At 43.4% G+C, this 18,237-nt stretch overlaps 1 protein-coding gene across 2 annotated transcripts in view; it reads left to right on the top strand.

Moving 5' to 3' along the window:
* LOC139381914 (collagen alpha-1(XIX) chain-like) overlaps positions 1–18,237 on the top strand; it is a 244,516-nt gene that overhangs the window by 42,665 nt on the left and 183,614 nt on the right. For both annotated transcript variants that reach the window (XM_071125772.1, XM_071125773.1), the window contains exons 10-13: positions 6,857–6,901; positions 7,637–7,690; positions 10,762–10,806; positions 15,374–15,427. In XM_071125772.1, coding sequence (XP_070981873.1) covers positions 6,857–6,901; positions 7,637–7,690; positions 10,762–10,806; positions 15,374–15,427 — 198 coding nt within the window. The remainder of the gene's footprint in view (positions 1–6,856; positions 6,902–7,636; positions 7,691–10,761; positions 10,807–15,373; positions 15,428–18,237) is intronic.

Genomic DNA, 18,237 nt, shown 5'->3' with positions numbered 1-18,237 from the left:
AACCCACAGTTCTCATTATGATTCTGTTTAAAGGCTCTAGAGTCTAAGTAGTATTGGAGCTTCTGTATAAATCTCTGTAAAAGCTCAATTGCCAATAACTATGTAAGGGGCGCATTAAAAGGTTATAATGATGATTTCTGTTCCCTCTTTCTATAAAATGTCATCATTCTGCTATTGCTAGCACACATTCATCTATTGTATGTACATGTACATGAGTCTTCAAGAAGTGGCTATGCTTCTCTGCTTCATTTGAGCTGTACAGTAATTCAGTTCCATATGACCCATTAGTCCCCCTGTTTAACGCTCAGTCAACGTAATACTGTAAAACCTGAATGAGTCGGCTGTCGGTTAAAAGGCATTCTTAGAAGTGGACTTCCAATGGGAATTAAGCATCAGTGAATTTTATGCATTTATTGAAGTGAAGAGCTTCTGTAACTTAGTGCCACGGTCTAGTAAAAATCATATTATGGATGGATGGATGGATGAAGGAAAATAAAATGATATCCTTGATGAAAGAGGGTATGAAATGTGTTTGATATCCAGTGGTATTCTAAGGTTTTCTTCCCGAGGAGTAATGACAACACATAAACTCAGGAGGATGCCCACAAAATCCCTTAAAGCATTAAAAACATACTACATTAATAGGGCTTATGGTTTTACTACCAAAGATAAATGTCTCTATTTCTCCATTCATATTATGCTGCCTTTCACAATAGAAGAGAGAGTGCATTCAGGAAGCATTCAGACCCCTTCACCTTTTCCACATTTTCAATCCTTAAAAGGATTAAAACATGTTAAATCCTCATCAATCTACACACAATACCCCATAATGACAAAGCCAAAACAGGTTTTTAGAAATGTTTGCACATTTACTACAACTAAACAACAGAAATACCTTATTTACATAAGTATTCAGACCCTTTGCTATGAGACTGGAAATTGAGCTCAGGTGCATCTTGTTTCCATTGATCATCCTCTAGATGTTTTACAACTTGATTGGAGTCCGACTGTGGTAAATTCAATAGATTGGACATGATTTAGAAAGGCACAAAATTGAGCTCAGGTGCATCTTGTTTCCATTAATCATCCTTGAGATGTTTCTACAACTTGATTGGAGTCCACCTGTGGTAAATTCAATTGATCGGACATGATTTGGAAAGACACACACCTGTCTATATAAGGTCCCACAGTTGACAGCGCATGTCAGAGCAAAAACCAAGCCATGAGGTCAAAGGAATTGTCCGTAGAACTCCAAGACAGGATTGTGTAGAGGCACAGATCTGGGGGAAGTACTGAGTAAAGGGTCTGAATACTTATGTAATTGATAGTTTATTTATTTTTTTATATTTGCAAACATTTCTAAATAACATTCTTTTTTTGTCATTATGGGGTATTGTGTGTGTAGATTGATGAAAAAAAACTATTGAATCCATTTTAGAATAAGGCTGTAACGTGACACAGCAGGGGAAGGGGTCTGAATACTTTCCGAACACACTGTATAGGTCAAAGCAACAGCCAGCGTTCTCTTTCAGATGCTAACAACGGACTTCAAAGATTCTTAAATGTTTAGCTACCACTGCCAACACATTGTCAGACAGTCAACATGGTCAGAGGTAGTGTTGTTTTTTAGCAGAATCACATTAGGGGAAAGGAAGGGTGTTCTCAGGGCAGGCCTGGTTGTAGCTAGATATGTTCCAGTCACGTTTTTTTTGTTTTTAATGCGTTTTAGCTAACCCTATCCCAAACCCTGTTCCTAACCTGAACCTCATTCTCCTAACCTGTTACGAAAAGTCCCTTCTGCTAGTGAAAACTGGCAGACCTGCCCCGAGAACAACGTGGGTTCTGAGTAACGCGATACTTGTGAAGGGCTCGTTAGCAACCTTCACCACAGAATCTAGCTTTGCTTTCAATGTCTAACTTTGTAGATGGTGAAAACCATTGTCACCACTGTCAATACATGATCACACACCAAACATTCAGCTAGTTAGAAATAAGGCCAATTATGCACGCTGAAGCACTAACAAATATTAATTAGCCTGTTGAAGAGTGTCATAATTATCTCTAATGGATTTAACAGAGGAGAACGCTCATGTTGTCACTTAGAGGGGGACGTGTGTGTGTGTGTGTGTGTGTGTGTGTGTGACAGACAGTCAGAGGGGAAGAAAGAAGGAGAATGCCACAGGACAATGTTTCAGTTCACACAGGGAGTGGATGTAGAGTTACAGGCACCAGGGTAATCTTTAACCCTGTGATTCTACTGCAGATTGGGGTTTAATGCTCTGCTGAGCGTTGGACCTAAGCCTCATATCAGCCCTGGGGAAGAGTCCACTTGTTTTAAAGAGAATGCAAACATCCCTATAGGCTCCTTATATTCCAAACTATACCTTGAAGCCAGTTCCACTGCTAACCCTAATCAGGGACTGATTGAGATCTGGGACACCAGGTGGGTGCTATTAATGATCAGGCAGAACATAATAGCTATAGGCTATTATCTATCCCCATCATCAGTTATACACACATGCAGTTCATGCAGTACACAATGCATGGTGTTACTAGGGTGACTCTGCTTTGTCTAAATGGATGTTGAACATTCCTATACCAGTAGACTATAGGGTTCTATCTCCTGATTCAGTGATTATTCTATAGATTATATATATGCTACTGTCTATCTCCTACATCACTGATTATCCTATAGATTCCATAGGCTACTGTCTATCTCCTACATCACCGTTGATCCTATAGATTCCATAGGCTACTGTCTATCTCCTACATCACTGATGATCCTATAGATTCCATAGGCTACTGTCTATCTCCTACATCACTGATTATTCTATAGATTCCATATGCTACTGTCTATCTCCTACATCACCGTTGATCCTATAGATTCCATAGGCTACTGTCTATCTCCTACATCACTGATGATCCTATAGATTCCATATGCTACTGTCTATCTCCTACATCACTGATGATCCTATAGATTCCATATGCTACTGTCTATCTCCTACATCACTGATGATCCTATAGATTCCATCTGCTAGTGTCTATCTCCTACGTCACTGATTATTCTATAGATTCCATAGGCTACTGTCTATCTCCTACATCACTGATGATCCTATAGATTCCATATGCTACTGTCTATCTCCTACATCACTGATGATCCTATAGATTCCATAGGCTACTGTATCTCCAACATCACTAGTAGGCCACATGGAAATGTCCTTAAAGTAACTGTCCAGTGTTTCCAGATTTAACTATTACCTATAATTAATTACAAAATGAGTGAACTACTTTTCCTTATTTAGTATGTTAAAAAGCATATTTTCTGTTTTGCAATGGTGTGGGCGTACCCCAACAACAACATGGTGTGGGCGTACCCCAACAACAACATGGTGTGGGCGTACCCCAACAACAACATGGTGTGGGCGTACCCCAACAACAACATGGTGTGGATCTATACACCATTCAATAAAATAAAATAAAAAGACAAGTAAACAGCTGATTGGCCAGCTCAGACAATTTGACGTCTCTGCCAAAAACATGACGTGATCTTCTCTGAGGAAATGGCAAGCATTTTCTAAATGGTCTGTTTGAGATCATAGTTGGAGGGATTTTTAAACTATTTCTTCTTCACTTTTCTGCTTTGTCCACTAATACGAGTCAACAACATAATGATCTTTTAGAGGTAGACTCAGATATACAACATACATACAGGAAGTCAACAACATAATGATCTTTTAGAGGTAGACTCAGCAATACAACATACATACAGGAAGTCAACAACATAATGATCTTTTAGAGGTAGACTCAGCAATACAACATACATACAGGAAGTCAACAACATAATGATCTTTTAGAGGTAGACTCAGATATACAACATACATACAGGAAGTCAACAACATAATGATCTTTTAGAGGTAGACTCAGCAATACAACATACATACAGGAAGTCAACAACATAATGATCTTTTAGAGGTAGACTCAGATATACAACATACATACAGGAAGTCAACAACATAATGATCTTTTAGAGGTAGACTCAGCAATACAACATACATACAGGAAGTCAACAACATAATGATCTTTTAGAGGTAGACTCAGATATACAACATACATACAGGAAGTCAACAACATAATGATCTTTTAGAGGTAGACTCAGCAATACAACATACATACAGGAAGTCAACAACATAATGATATTTTAGAGGTAGACTCAGCAATACAACATACATACAGGAAGTCAACAACATAATGATCTTTTAGAGGTAGACTCAGCAATACAACATACATACAGGAAGTCAACAACATAATGATCTTTTAGAGGTAGACTCAGATATACAACATACATACAGGAAGTCAACAACATAATGATCTTTTAGAGGTAGACTCAGCAATACAACATACATACAGAAAGTCAACAACATAATGATCTTTTAAAGGTAGACTCAGCAATACAACATACATACAGGAAGTCAACAACATAATGATCTTTTAGAGGTAGACTCAGCAATACAACATACATACAGAAAGTAAACAGCATAGTGGGTCAGTTTCTGCAACCACCAAGAAAGCGCATGGCTCAACTTCTTCTCTGTTTTGGCGCCCTGGTTACCAGGCTGCGAAGAGTGAACCCATGAACATGTGCAGATACTGTGTGTGACCGTGTGAGAGTGAAGTCTTGGATATCACTCATCTCAATATCTGCCGTGCTGCTCCTGGCAGCGTCAGTCTACCTTTTAAAATGAGATTTTCACTGAACAGTTACTTTAAAGCTTACAGTCCTCAATTGAAACAATAAGAAGCGCTCCACCCCGTTTCTATTTTGGTAAGCAACTGAGGGATGGGCCTGGATAATAAAACATTTAAAACATGTATTTAACCATTATATTACTTTACAAGTAAGTTAAGAACACATTCCTACTTACAATGGCTGCCTACCTGGGAACAGTGGGTTAAGAACACATTCCTACTTACAATGGCTGCCTACCTGGGAACAGTGGGTTAAGAACACATTCTTACTTACAATGGCTGCCTACCTGGGAACAGTGGGTTAAGAACACATTCTTACTTACAATGGCTGCCTACCTGGGAACAGTGGGTTAAGAACACATTCTTACTTACAATGGCTGCCTACCTGGGCACAGTGGGTTAAGAACACATTCTTACTTACAATGGCTGCCTACCTGGGAACAGTGGGTTAACTGCCTTGTTCAGGGGCAGAACAACAGATTTTTACGTTGTCAGCTCAGGTATTCGATCCAGCAACCTTTTGGTTACTAGCCCCTCTAAGCACCACCCCAGAAAAGTAACCTTTTAAATTTGTAGACAGAACTATGGATGCAAGGACTGACCATCCATGATATCAAAATGATATATAAATATGTTTTGACACTATAGAGTGTTTATTTACATTTACTTTGTTTACACATTTAACATGCTTATATTTTGGGGAATGACAGCTGAACTAACCTCATGAGGCATTTATAAGTACAATTCTTCAAAAATCTATGGGTGTATACAGTATGATTAATTTATGAGTTCTGTTCTTCTAGAATCTATGGATATATACAATATCATGAATTTATAAGTACAAAAATGAATGTAGCAATTAAAGATTTTAGCTTGGACACATTCTAGAAATGTCAAAAACATACATTATTTGGATATTTTCTCCAAAAGTTATTATAACCATTATGGCCCAGGGCATGTCCTTATACTAATGTAGGCTGCAGTCAGTGGCCGTCAGTGTCTTATTCACACATTAGCCAGAGGATTTAGGAGGTCCAGCAGTTCACTGAGCTAAGCTAGTGTCCCATCCTGCTTCCCTTACAGCTGTCCCGAGCCTGTTGTATTTAACACAGCGCTCCAACAGCTGCGGAGAGAGGTGGATTGTATTACCCGATAATTGGCAAGCTACAAGTCCCAGATCCACAGTAACCCTGTTTCACTGTGTTGGGGCCTTGTTCTGCTAGCTGCTTCAACATGGTCTCATTAGAAGATTAAAAAAGTGGCATTTAACCATTGTAGTTCTATGTCAACCAAATAAACTTTTAATTATTTTACATCATTTTAACACATTCTCATTTACAGCAAAGACCTGGGGAATAGTTACAAGGGAGAGGAGGGAGGATTAATGAGCCAATTGGAAGCTGGGGATGATTAGGTGGCCAGATTGGGAATTTAGCCAGGACACCAGAGTTAACACCCCTACTGTTACGTTCCATGGGATATTTAGTGACCACAGAGAGTCAGGACACCCGTTTAACGTCCCATCAGGAAGACAGAAACCTACACAGGGCAATGTCCCTAATCACTGCCCTGGGACATTTTATTTGATTTTTTAGACCAGAGTGCCTCCTACTGGCCCTCCGACACCACTTCCAGCAGCATCTGGTCTCCCATCCAGGGACTGACCCTGCTTCAGCAGTGGGATACAGGGTGGAATGCTGTATCATTATGACAATTAGTCCAATTAAGGAACTATTGCAACAAACTAAGCTTAATCAAGGCCTATTCATGTTGTCCCAATCATACCACCATTCCTTGGCTGCAACATTCAGGAAAATATTATAGCCATGTCTGTGACGTGTTCAGGGAACTTTGAGAAACAGTTCAATTTTAACCATACTTACTTGCCATAGACGTGGGAGAGACAAGCTGCTACTAAAAGAACAGCCACTGACTGTACAGCCAATTAGAGACCAGCCACTGACTGTACAGCCAATTAGAGACCAGCCACTGACTGTACAGCCATTTAGAGACCAGCCACTGACTGTACATCCAATAAGACAAGCAGTCACTAACTAAATGACCAATAAGGGATCAGCAGCTACTGACTGTATCATGTTTCCCTTTACAGGGAGAGACCAGGAAAGACGGGTTCCCTGGAAACTCAAGCCAGAAGGTACAGTATGTTACCATGGAAATATTTTATATTTATACAATACTGGATATGAGATATTTCACAACTTACATATGTGTTTGAACATGATAAACTCTTTAAACATAACAGAGAGTCAGAGAGTGCCCTGTCAGCTGGGTCTGTACATGGTCTAGCACCTTCAGTTCACCAGGACCACTCTAAAGCATCATCACCCTCTAAACCCTCCTCTAGAGGCCTTAGAAGTTGAAGTTGAAGAATACACGCACGCACGCACGCACACACACACACACACACACACACACACACACACACACACACACACACACACACACACACACACACACACACACACACACACACACACACAGGGACATATTTGTCTATGAAACTCGATCCAATCTAATGACATAACACTTAAAAGGCGCGGCCCACCCAAACATTTTCCTATACTTGATAAGGTTTGAGAATTGGCTAAAGCTGGTCTGCGTTACTCAACACTGCACATGACATGCAAAGTCTATATCAAGTGTCATAACATTCATATTGAGATTGATGGTGGTGTGACTTGGCCTATTCTGCCTGTGTGGTTCGTGTGGTTTCCACCCGAACAGTATTAGCTACCGCAGAGTACTGTTTTGCTGTTTTAGAGATGTCTTAAGGCCTTCCCTTTTACTGTGTGTGTGTGTGTGTGTGTGCGCTTTCGTGTGTGTGCGTGCCTAATCCTAATTGTGCGTGTGTGTTCTATTTCTACCTCAGGGTGACCAGGGTGTTTCTGGCTCACCAGGTCTGGATGGTATTCCTGGACAGAAGGTGAGTCAGACTGTTGGCTTGTTTGGACTGTCCATGATCTGTAAGATATAAGGTTTCTGTTTTAAACCACTAAACTCTTATTCTCCCACTACATATAATCTGTGAGAGAGTTTTCTATGTCCTGGAGTGCTGTTGGACTAAGGTTCAACTAAAGTAGCATAATACTATCCCCTTCATCAGCTATCATGATAATACCATCCCCTTCATCAGCTATCATGATAATACTATCCCCTTCATCAGCTATCATGATAATTCTATCCCCTTCATCAGCTATCATGATAATACCATCCCCTTCATCAGCTATCATGATAATAATACTATCCTCTTCATCAGACTATTCCCTTCATCAGCTATCATGATAATACTATCCCCTTCATCAGCTATCATGATAATACTATCCCCTTCATCAGCTATTATGATAATAATATCCCCTTCATCAGCTATTATGATAATAATATCCCCTTCATCAGCTTTCATGATAATTCTATCCCCTTCATCAGCTATCATGATAATACTATCCCCTTCATCAGCTATCATGATAATACTATCCCCTTCATCAGCTATCATGATAATACTACCCCCTTCATCAGCTATCATGATAATTCTATCCCCTTCATCAGCTATCATGATAATACTATCCCCTTCATCAGCTATCATGATAATACTATCCCCTTCATCAGCTATCATGATAATACTATCCCCTTCATCAGCTATCATGTTAATATTATCTCCTTCATCAGCTATCATGATAATACCATCTCCTTCATCAGCTATCATGATAATACTATCTCCTTCATCAGCTATTATGATAAAATAATCTAATTCATCACCTATTATGACAATACTATCCCCTTCATCAGCTACCATAATAACACTATCGCCTTCATCAGCTATTATTATAATAACAATGTCCCCTTCATCAGCTATTATGAGTTGGTGGTGGTGTTACCGGTGAAGGTTGGTGGTTATGGTGGGTTTGATTGTGGTTATTGTGGGGGTGATGGTTATGGTGGGGGTGATGGTGGTGGTGTTAGTGTTTATGGTGCGGGTGATGGTGGTGGTGTTAGTGGGGATGGTGGTGGTTATGGTGGTGGTGGTGGTGATTACGGCGGTTGCGGTGGTGGTTATGGTGGTGGTGGTGGTGGTGGTTATGGTGGTGGTGATGGTGGTGGTGTTAGTGGTGATGGTGGTGGTGATTACGGCGGTTACGGTGGTGGTTATGGTGGTGGTGGTGGTGGTTATGGTGGTGGTGGTGATGATTACGGTGGTTACGGTGGTGGTTATGGTGGTGGTGGTGATGATTACGGTGCTGGTTATGGTGGTGGTGATTACGGTGGGGGTGGTGGTGGTGGGGGTGATGGTGGTGGTTACGGTGGTGATTACGGTGGTGGTTATGATGGGGGTGGTGGTGGTGGTGATTATGATGGGGGTGATGGTGATGGTGGTGATAGTGGTGGTGACTCGCTCCTTCTCTCCCCATTGTGTTTCTGTAGTGCAGGGCTCTCCAACCCTCTTCTGTAGGTTTTCTCTCCAACCCCAGTTGTAACTAACTGGATTCAGCATATCAACCAGCTAATTATTAGAATCTGGTCCACTAGATAAGGGTTGAAGCAAAAACCTCAAGAAGGTTAGCTCTCCAGCAACAGGGTTGGAGTGAACTTACAGGAGGGTAGCTCTACATGAACAGGGTTGGAGTGAACCTACAGGATGGTAGCTCTACAGGAACAAGGTTGGAGCAAAAACCTCAAGAATGGTAGCTCTCCAGGAACAGGGTTGGAGTGAAAACCTACAGGATGGTAGATCTCCAGGAACAGTGTTGGACTGAAAACCTACAGGATGGTAGCTCTCCAGGAACAGGGTTGGACTGAAAAACTACAGGAGGGTAGCTCTCCAGGAACAGGGTTGGAGTGAAAACCTACAGGATGGTAGCTCTCCAGGAACAGGGTTGGAGTGAAAACCTACAAGAGGGTAGCTCTCCAGGAACAGGGTTGGACTGAAAACCTACAGGAGGGTAGCTCTCCAGAAACAGGGTTGGAGTGACAACCTACAGGAGGGTAGCTCTCCAGAAACAGGGTTGGAGTGACAACCTACAGGACGGTAGATCTCCAGGAACAGGGTTGGAGTGAAAACCTACAGGATGGTAGCTCTCCAGGAACAGGGTTGGAGTGAACCTACAGGAGCGTAGCTCTCCAGGAACAGGGTTGGAGTGACAACCTACAGGAGGGTAGCTCTCCAGAAACAGGGTTGGAGTGACAACCTACAGGACGGTAGATCTCCAGGAACAGGGTTGGAGTGAAAACCTACAGGATGGTAGCTCTCCAGGAACAGGGTTGGAGTGAAAACCTACAGGAGCGTAGCTCTCCAGGAACAGGGTTGGAGTGAAAACCTACAGGATGGTAGCTCTCCAGGAACAGGGTTGGAGTGAAAACCTACAGGAGCGTAGCTCTCCAGGAACAGGGTTGGAGTGAAAACCTACAGGATGGTAGCTCTCCAGGAACAGGATTTACACCCAGGACACAAAGGGATTTACACACAGAGCCATAGTCCCTTAGGAGGGAGATAGGACTTATTGTATATCCTCTCCTCATGTATTTACAGTATTGTATGCCCTCTGATTCAATGTCTCATGTACGCTCTCAGAACTGCTTCAATACAGGGTCAGAGGAGATTAACAAATCATTCGCTTTTTCATCTTGTAAAGTGAATATCATGCACTTACCCAGAGAAATATTTATGTGTATGTAAATATGCATTAGTCATAGAGTTGTGGCTATTCCTTATGCATTAGATATGGGACAGTATGGAATATGTACTGTACATGTATATACAGTAAGGTGTGTGGGAAATAGTCCTGCTCTTATTCTTTATAACCTGAAGTGATGTGTAATTCCGTTGTGAAGTTGACTCAAGGCGCTAAACATTGTAGACGTGTGAACGAAGGCCCATTCAGAGCTGCACTGAACCCTGCGGCACAGACCTCAGTGAAACTACCAAGATATTTCTCCTCGTGAACGAGTAGACCTTCAATGTTTGTTATTTTAGCATTTCAAGTTTCAACCTTGTCATTTCAGGGGGAGGCAGGATCAAACGGGTCTAAGGGGATCGATGGAGCAACGGTAAGTACACACACACACACACACACACACACACACACACACACACACACACACACACACACACACACACACACACACACACACACACACACACACACACACACATATTACATAATGGTAAATGTCTCTGGTTTCACTCTCTGTCATGTATAAACACCAGTTTATCCAAACGTGCAGAGTCCCACTGCAGTGGATATACAGATATTCACATTCCCAGCATGCAGAGTCCCACTGTAGTGGATATACTGATATTCACATTCCCAGCATGCAGAGTCCCACTGTAGTGGATACACTGATATTCACATTCCCAGCATGCAGAGTCCCACTGTAGTGGATACACTGATAATCACATTCCCAGCATGCAGAGTCCCACTGCAGTGGATATACTGATATTCACATTCCCAGCATGCAGAGTCCCACTGCAGTGGATACATGGTTATTAATATGTAGCATATGTCTTCTGTTGTAATATATATTTTATTTGAAAGGATTTTGTAGCACAGGTTTTCTAATACATCTCTGAAGGATCTACATTCTTTCGTAGCCCAAGGCCTTTTCCCCTGTAATCTCAAGACTAACACAATAGCTATTCATATTTTACATGCAACCATGACAGTACATGCGCAGTGTGTTCTATGATTATCTGGTGATAATGTCGAATGTGGATTGACCTGAACTCTAATAGCTTGGTCTCATGTGAAGGACGTGTCTGGAATGTATATATCACAGCTCTTACCTAGTCTCTGCACCTACAGTAAAACAGCATGCGTTCATGCAAGGTTTCAGGGAAATTCAACTATAGGCTGCAGGCAGCATGAGTATCACATGGCAGTGTGGGAAACTCCCTCCTCAGCCTGAACTGTCCCCACCTGCATCAGCAAATAACTAGCTTTTTCGTTTGGCACCGACTGGTAAGTTGGTTCAGGAGGGCGGTCACATGTGCTAGCAAGGCAGAGGTTCTGGGTTTGAGCATCAGTGTGAGCCGAATCAGGAGGAAGTGGTACTCTCTCAGCAAGCAGCGTGACGTCCTTTAGAGATGCATTGATGCAAGGGTTCAGGGAAATACTCAGGAATGCCGCATTATGTTGGGCTGGTCTCAGAGGAGTGAGCTACAGCACAAACAGATCTGGGACCAGAATAGAATTGTGTAGCATTTGCATAATTTGTTCTTTCATAATGGTGGTGTGGCTTTATGGGCCAAAGGCTAGATGTTTAGAATAAATATCGTGAAAAGACTTCAGTAGACTATGAAATTACAGGAAAACAAAGCTATGCTTTCAGGGAAATGGTCTGTATTTTGTGGCTTTTGCATAATTAGTTCCTTCGTAATGGCGGTGTGGCTCCGCTAAGTATTGGGCTGAGCAGATGGACAGTTTAAAATGGCATAATGAAAGCGCCTCTTTTCATCACCATATCCTCTCTGATTAGGCCAATGGACTGAGGGAGAAATCTGTCCCTCTGGCACAGTGTACAATAAATACACTGACTGGCCTGCTCAGTACGACATACAGGGACTGTGCTGCCTGCTCAATACAACATACAGGGACTGGGCTGCCTGCTCAATACAACATACAAGGACTGTGCTGCCTGCTCAATACAACATACAGGGACTGTGCTGCCTGCTCAATACAACATGCAGGGACTGGGCTGCCTGCTCAATACAACATACAGGGACTGGGCTGCCTGCTCAATACAACATACAGGGACTGGGCTGCCTGCTCAATACAAGACTGGGTTGGTTCCTCTGTGAGCTGACCTCAACACAACAGCTCATTGGTCACACAGACTGGGTTGGTTCCTCTGTGGGATGACCTCAACACAACAGCTCATTGGTCACACAGACTGGGTTGGTTCCTCTGTGGGCTGACCTCAACACAACAGCTCATTGGTCACACAGACTGGGTTGGTTCCTCTCTGGGATGACCTCAACACAACAGCTCATTGGTCACACAGACTGGGTTGGTTCCTCTGTGGGCTGACCTCAACACAACAGCTCATTGGTCACACAAACTGGGTTGGTTCATCTGTGGGATGACCTCAACACAACAGCTCATTGGTCACACAGACTGGGTTGGTTCCTCTGTGGGCTGACCTCAACACAACAGCTCATTGGTCACACAAACTGGGTTGGTTCATCTGTGGGATGACCTCAACACAACAGCTCATTGGTCACACAGACTGGGTTGGTTCCGCTGTTAAAACTGAGCAGGGTGTGACAGAGTAGGATTACTGAGCTCTAAACTCACAGGATTGGTTTCCCAGACATAGCCTAGTCCTCATAGGGTTGGTTTCCCAGACATAGCCTAGTCCTCATAGGGTTGGTTTCCCAGACACAACCTAGTCCTCATAGGGTTGGTTTCCCAGACACAGACACAACCTAGTCCTCATAGGGTTGGTTTCCCAGACACAGCCTAGTCCTCATAGGGTTGGTTTCCCAGACACAACCTAGTCCTCATAGGGTTGGTTTCCCAGACACGGCCTAGTCCTCATAGGGTTGGTTTCACAGACACAGACACAACCTAGTCCTTATAGGGTTGGTTTCCCAGACACAGACACAAACTAGTCCGCATAGGGTTGGTTTCCCAGACACAGACACAACCTAGTCCTTATAGGGTTGGTTTCCCAGATACAGACACAGCCTTGTCCTCAAAGGGTTGGTTTCCCAGACACAGCCTAGTCCTCATAGGGTTGGTTTCACAGACACAGACACAACCTAGTCCTCATAGGGTTGGTTTCCCAGACACAACCTAGTCCTCATAGGGTTGGTTTCCCAGACACAGACACAACCTAGTCCTCATAGGGTTGGTTTCCCAGACACAACCTAGTTCTCATAGGGTTGGTTTCACAGACACAGACACAACTTAGTCCTCATAGGGTTGGTTTCCCAGACACAACCTAGTCCTCATAGGGTTGGTTTCCCAGACACAACCTAGTTCTCATAGGGTTGGTTTCACAGACACAGACACAACCTAGTCCTCATAGGGTTGGTTTCCCAGACACAACCTAGTCCTCATAGGTTTGGTTTCCCAGACACAACCTAGTCCTCATAGGGTTGGTTTCCCAGACACAACCTAGTCCTCATAGGGTTGGTTTCCCAGACACAACCTAGTCCTCATAGGGTTGGTTTCACAGACACAGAAACAGCCTAGTCCTCGTGAAGATTCTCCATTGAGCATGTTCTTTAGTCCAGGATTCGGCTTAATCTGTGTCCAGGAAACCTGCCTTTTAAACGGATCAGTCTGACATTACTGGACTATTCTGGAATTACTGGACTGTCTCAAAGACGGAATAGATTCCATGTTTATTATGCAGAGTGGAAAACTAACGCTAACATCTTACTTAAAGCCTGCAGCTGTAATGATTTATGTCTTATCATGTGGCTCACAGTATGCTATTTCTCTCTAGGACATTTTCAACATTGTAATACATCATACCTGCATGCAATGGCAAGTGTTGCCCTGTTTATTCAACAGCTTGATAATCGTTGCTGTTTGAATTGGCATATTATCAACATGTTTGTTTCAAGTAATAAAGTTTATTGTCCATATAAAGTTGTTGAGATTTTTCTTAAACAGGTGGAAATGGAGCATTGTTACGATGCCTGTTTATTCAGCAACGTTTGGATGTCACTTTCTATACTGAATGTATTTCAAACGATGGTGACTGCCAAGAGAGAGCTTCATCATAACACTGCTGCGTGCCTCTTCCTGGTTAATGATATGATTTGGTTATGCAGCTGTGTGATAGTGTCTTCTCTATCAACCTGGACGATGAACACACACACACACACACACACACATCAACGATGAACACATAAATCTATTACAATCACGATGTGAAACAAGGGTGTGCACTGTCAGATAATTAGGTCCATCAGAAACACTTCATTATCATACACACACACACACACACACACACACACACACACACACACACACACACACCCCTGGCCCCATCATTTATTTATAATGTCGACATAGTCCTAATTTGTTTACTACCAGGACTCCACATTCAGACAGATATTTCATGGAAACAAATAAACAGGATAATTTCTGAATTTGTTTTAGCCTGTTGCCTTCGAGTGGGTTATTTAATATACTTGGGAGTGAAACAGAGAGCACACGACTGGAAGATGTCAACGAGTTCTTGTCTGTTCTGTGAACTTTAGCAGTGTTTAGTTGAATGTCTCTATAGAGGACATATCACTTCGATAAATAAACTGCTGAAGATGAGACCTTTGCTACAACATGAAGACAGACCGGTCATATCAGGTCTCATCTTTCAGGATAGGAATCAGGATTTAGATTTAGGGTTGGGTTTGGAGACATAAATTGTGTTTATAGATGAAGTTGACATTTTGTCATGATGCTTGTGACCTGTATCCCTTGTAAGAGGCGCTGGCAGTAAGAGCATCAATGATTGGATAAACCACCGTGGAACAGTCTCCTGAGGAGACGTCAGACCTTTCAAAACAACATGTTGTTACTGCACATCTGTACTTATAATGCATGGAAATGATGGCATGCTTGTGTAGGACCTGAGTTTCAACTTGCTCTTTCTTCTGCAGGGTGAGAAGGGACCAGCTGGGGAGCATGGTGCGGAGGGGAAACCTGGGATAAATGTAAGATACTGTTTTGAATCCCAGTCTGTTTATTCATCTGCATCATTCATTATTAACATTATAAACATAGTCAGTTGCCCTAAATAAATGTAAGGTCCTTGCTATTTTACTATCGTATGCTGTTTATTCGTTTGCATCGTTAATAATAAAAACAGTGGCCTAAATAAATGTGCAGGTTAATTTAGGTTGGAAGGGTGTTGGAAGGCGCTCAGCCAGGTTAATTTAGTTTGGCCTATTTACTTGTTTTTAGAACATTCTCTTGCCTGTCCCCTCCGTTCCCTCCCCGTCCGTGCTAATATTAGGTTAAAGTTGTTATTTAAAGCTAGCATGTGATATTTAAGGGTAAAGGGGACACCTGAGAAGACAGAATGTCTTGTGTGCATGACTGCCATGTGAGCGAGTATCGTTTTTCTGATACGAGAACTAACTACGGGGCCTGGCTCAGTGGAAGACTACAGCCACGTAACCGTGCCCTAAGCAATCCACCTTCCACATGTATATGTCCTCAGCTTGTACAGTCATAGACGTATCAGGTGACAGAGAAAGAACACGTCTGGTGGCTCCGTAAAGACGATGACTGCAGCTCTATATCATCCCATCTGTTGTTTTTATGTGTTGAAGTATTAAATATAACCTTTGCAATAAGGTACGCTTCCTCTGAGTGTTGCTCTACTGTAAAATCTGAGATTTACACTTACAGTCAGTCATATCAAGTGTCAATTAGGACGTTTCCCTCTAGACTTTCTCACTGTGGTCAGCCTTTCGGTGTGGTTTCTGGAACTCAGTGGGTAGAGCATGGTGATTGTAATGTCAGCATTGTGGGTTTGATTCCCCGGGCCACCCCATACAAAAACATGTATGCAGGTAATGACTGTAAATCGCTTTGGATTAAAGCTTCTGCTAAATGTTAAGTCTACATCTGAACACTAATGATCAGGTTGTTTTCCTATAGACGTTCACACAAGGATCAGCCTCACAACCTAAGGCTATGGGTGATGTTCAGCTATGGAGGTGAATCGCTGAGCCAATGGAAACATTGTAAACAGCATTTTCTGCAGTAACCTCTGTGGTATTCATTGGGCCTGGCCACTCTAGATATCTGTTACCCTTACGGGATCTGGTTCCAACACAGCTTTGAAGGCAGTTCCCACTCACATGACACAAATTGCATACCTAAACTGCAACCTATTCCCTATGTAGTGCACTACTTTTGACCAGGGCTAGTAGGGTTGACCAGGGCCCATAGGGCTCTAGTCAAAGTAGGGCACTATGTGGGGAACAGGGTGCCATTAGGAACGCAGACACAACAGACAAGACAAACCCCTTACTGTAACTCTAACGGTGCATCTCTTAGTCTCTCCACACATGACAAAACTTCACCCTTCTTGTCTAAAGTAAAGTGCCATTACCACCAGCCAGGCAGCCACTCTGGTTAGAAAGTGGCAGAGTGTGCACCATAAATGGGACCCTATTCCCTATGTAGTGCACTACTTTAGACCAGAGCACAATAAAGCGAATAGGGTGCCATTTGGGACTCAGCCAGCAAGTAAGTAAACATAATTAGTCTGCTGTCTTGAGAAATTCCCCTGCTACTCTCTCTCTCTCTCTCTCTCTCTCTCTCTCTCTCTCTCTCTCTCTCTCTCCCCTACTCTCTCTCTCTCTCTCTCTCTCTCTCTCTCTCTCCCCTACTCTCTCTCTAGCCCCACTTCTCCCTCCCCACCATCTCCCTCACTCTCCACTCCCTTCTTCCCTCCCCCTCTGTCTCTCTCTCCCCCTCCCCTCTGTTTATTTGCTAGCTGAAGCGGTAGATGTAGAGTGTGTACTGGGGAGCTGCCAGATTGTGTTGTTGTGGCCTGGGCGCTGTCGGAGCGAGGGAGGCGCAGTGCTGTGTGTGTGTTGTGGCCTGGGCGCTGTCGGAGCGAGGGAGGCGCAGTGCTGTGTGTGTGTTGTGGCCTGGGCGCTGTCGGAGCGAGGAAGGCGCAGTGCCACGTGTGTGGGTGTGTGTAGGTGTGTGCGTGTGTGTGTTGTAGCCCGGGCGCTGTCGGAGTGAAGGAGGCACAGTGCCATGTGTGTAGGTATGTGTGTGTAGGTATGTGTGTGTAGGTATATGTGTGTAGCTATTGTGGCCTGGGCGCTGTCGGAGCGAGGAAGGCGCAGTGCCACGTGTGTGGGTGTGTGTAGGTATGTGTGTGTAGGTATTGTAGCCCGGGCGCTGTCGGAGGGAGGGAGGCACAGCGCCATGTGTGTGGGTGTAGGTATGTGTGTGTAGGTATTGTGGCCTGGGCGCTGTCTGAGTGAGGGAGGCACAGTGCCGTGTGTAATTAGCAAGGCTAGCGTACACAGCTCCCTGTAGTGTCTCACACTGTGCTGCTGCAGGAGAGACAGAGAGGAGAGAGACTGAGCAGAGTAGACCTGGGTTAAAATACTACTTGAAATCATTTCAAATACCAGGTATTGAATTTGCCTGGTGATATGTGACCAATGTAACCAACTGTAAACCCTAAAGTCAGCGCTAGAGTCAGGGCTAGAGCGAAGACTCAAAGCCTCCCATCCCTCCCTGCCTGCCTGTCATAAGGCCCAAGAGCACTGAGCAGAGGCTAACAACAGTTGTCTCTCCATCTCCCTCTCTCTCTCTCTTCCTGCCTAGATATGTGGTCTGAGCCCCAGCCTCATAGCATGGTCTTTACTGGTCTGATCTTAGGGAGACAGGACATAGATATCATGGTCTTTACTGGTCTGATCTTAGGGAGACAGGACAGAGATATCATGGTCTTTACTGGTCTGAACTTAGGGAGACAGGACAGGGATAT

The sequence above is a fragment of the Oncorhynchus clarkii genome, chromosome 23 (genome assembly GCF_045791955.1).
Source record: "Oncorhynchus clarkii lewisi isolate Uvic-CL-2024 chromosome 23, UVic_Ocla_1.0, whole genome shotgun sequence".
NCBI lineage: Eukaryota > Metazoa > Chordata > Actinopteri > Salmoniformes > Salmonidae > Oncorhynchus > Oncorhynchus clarkii.
Note: the sequence above shows the minus strand (reverse complement) of the source record. Positions and strands in the feature narration are given on the sequence as shown.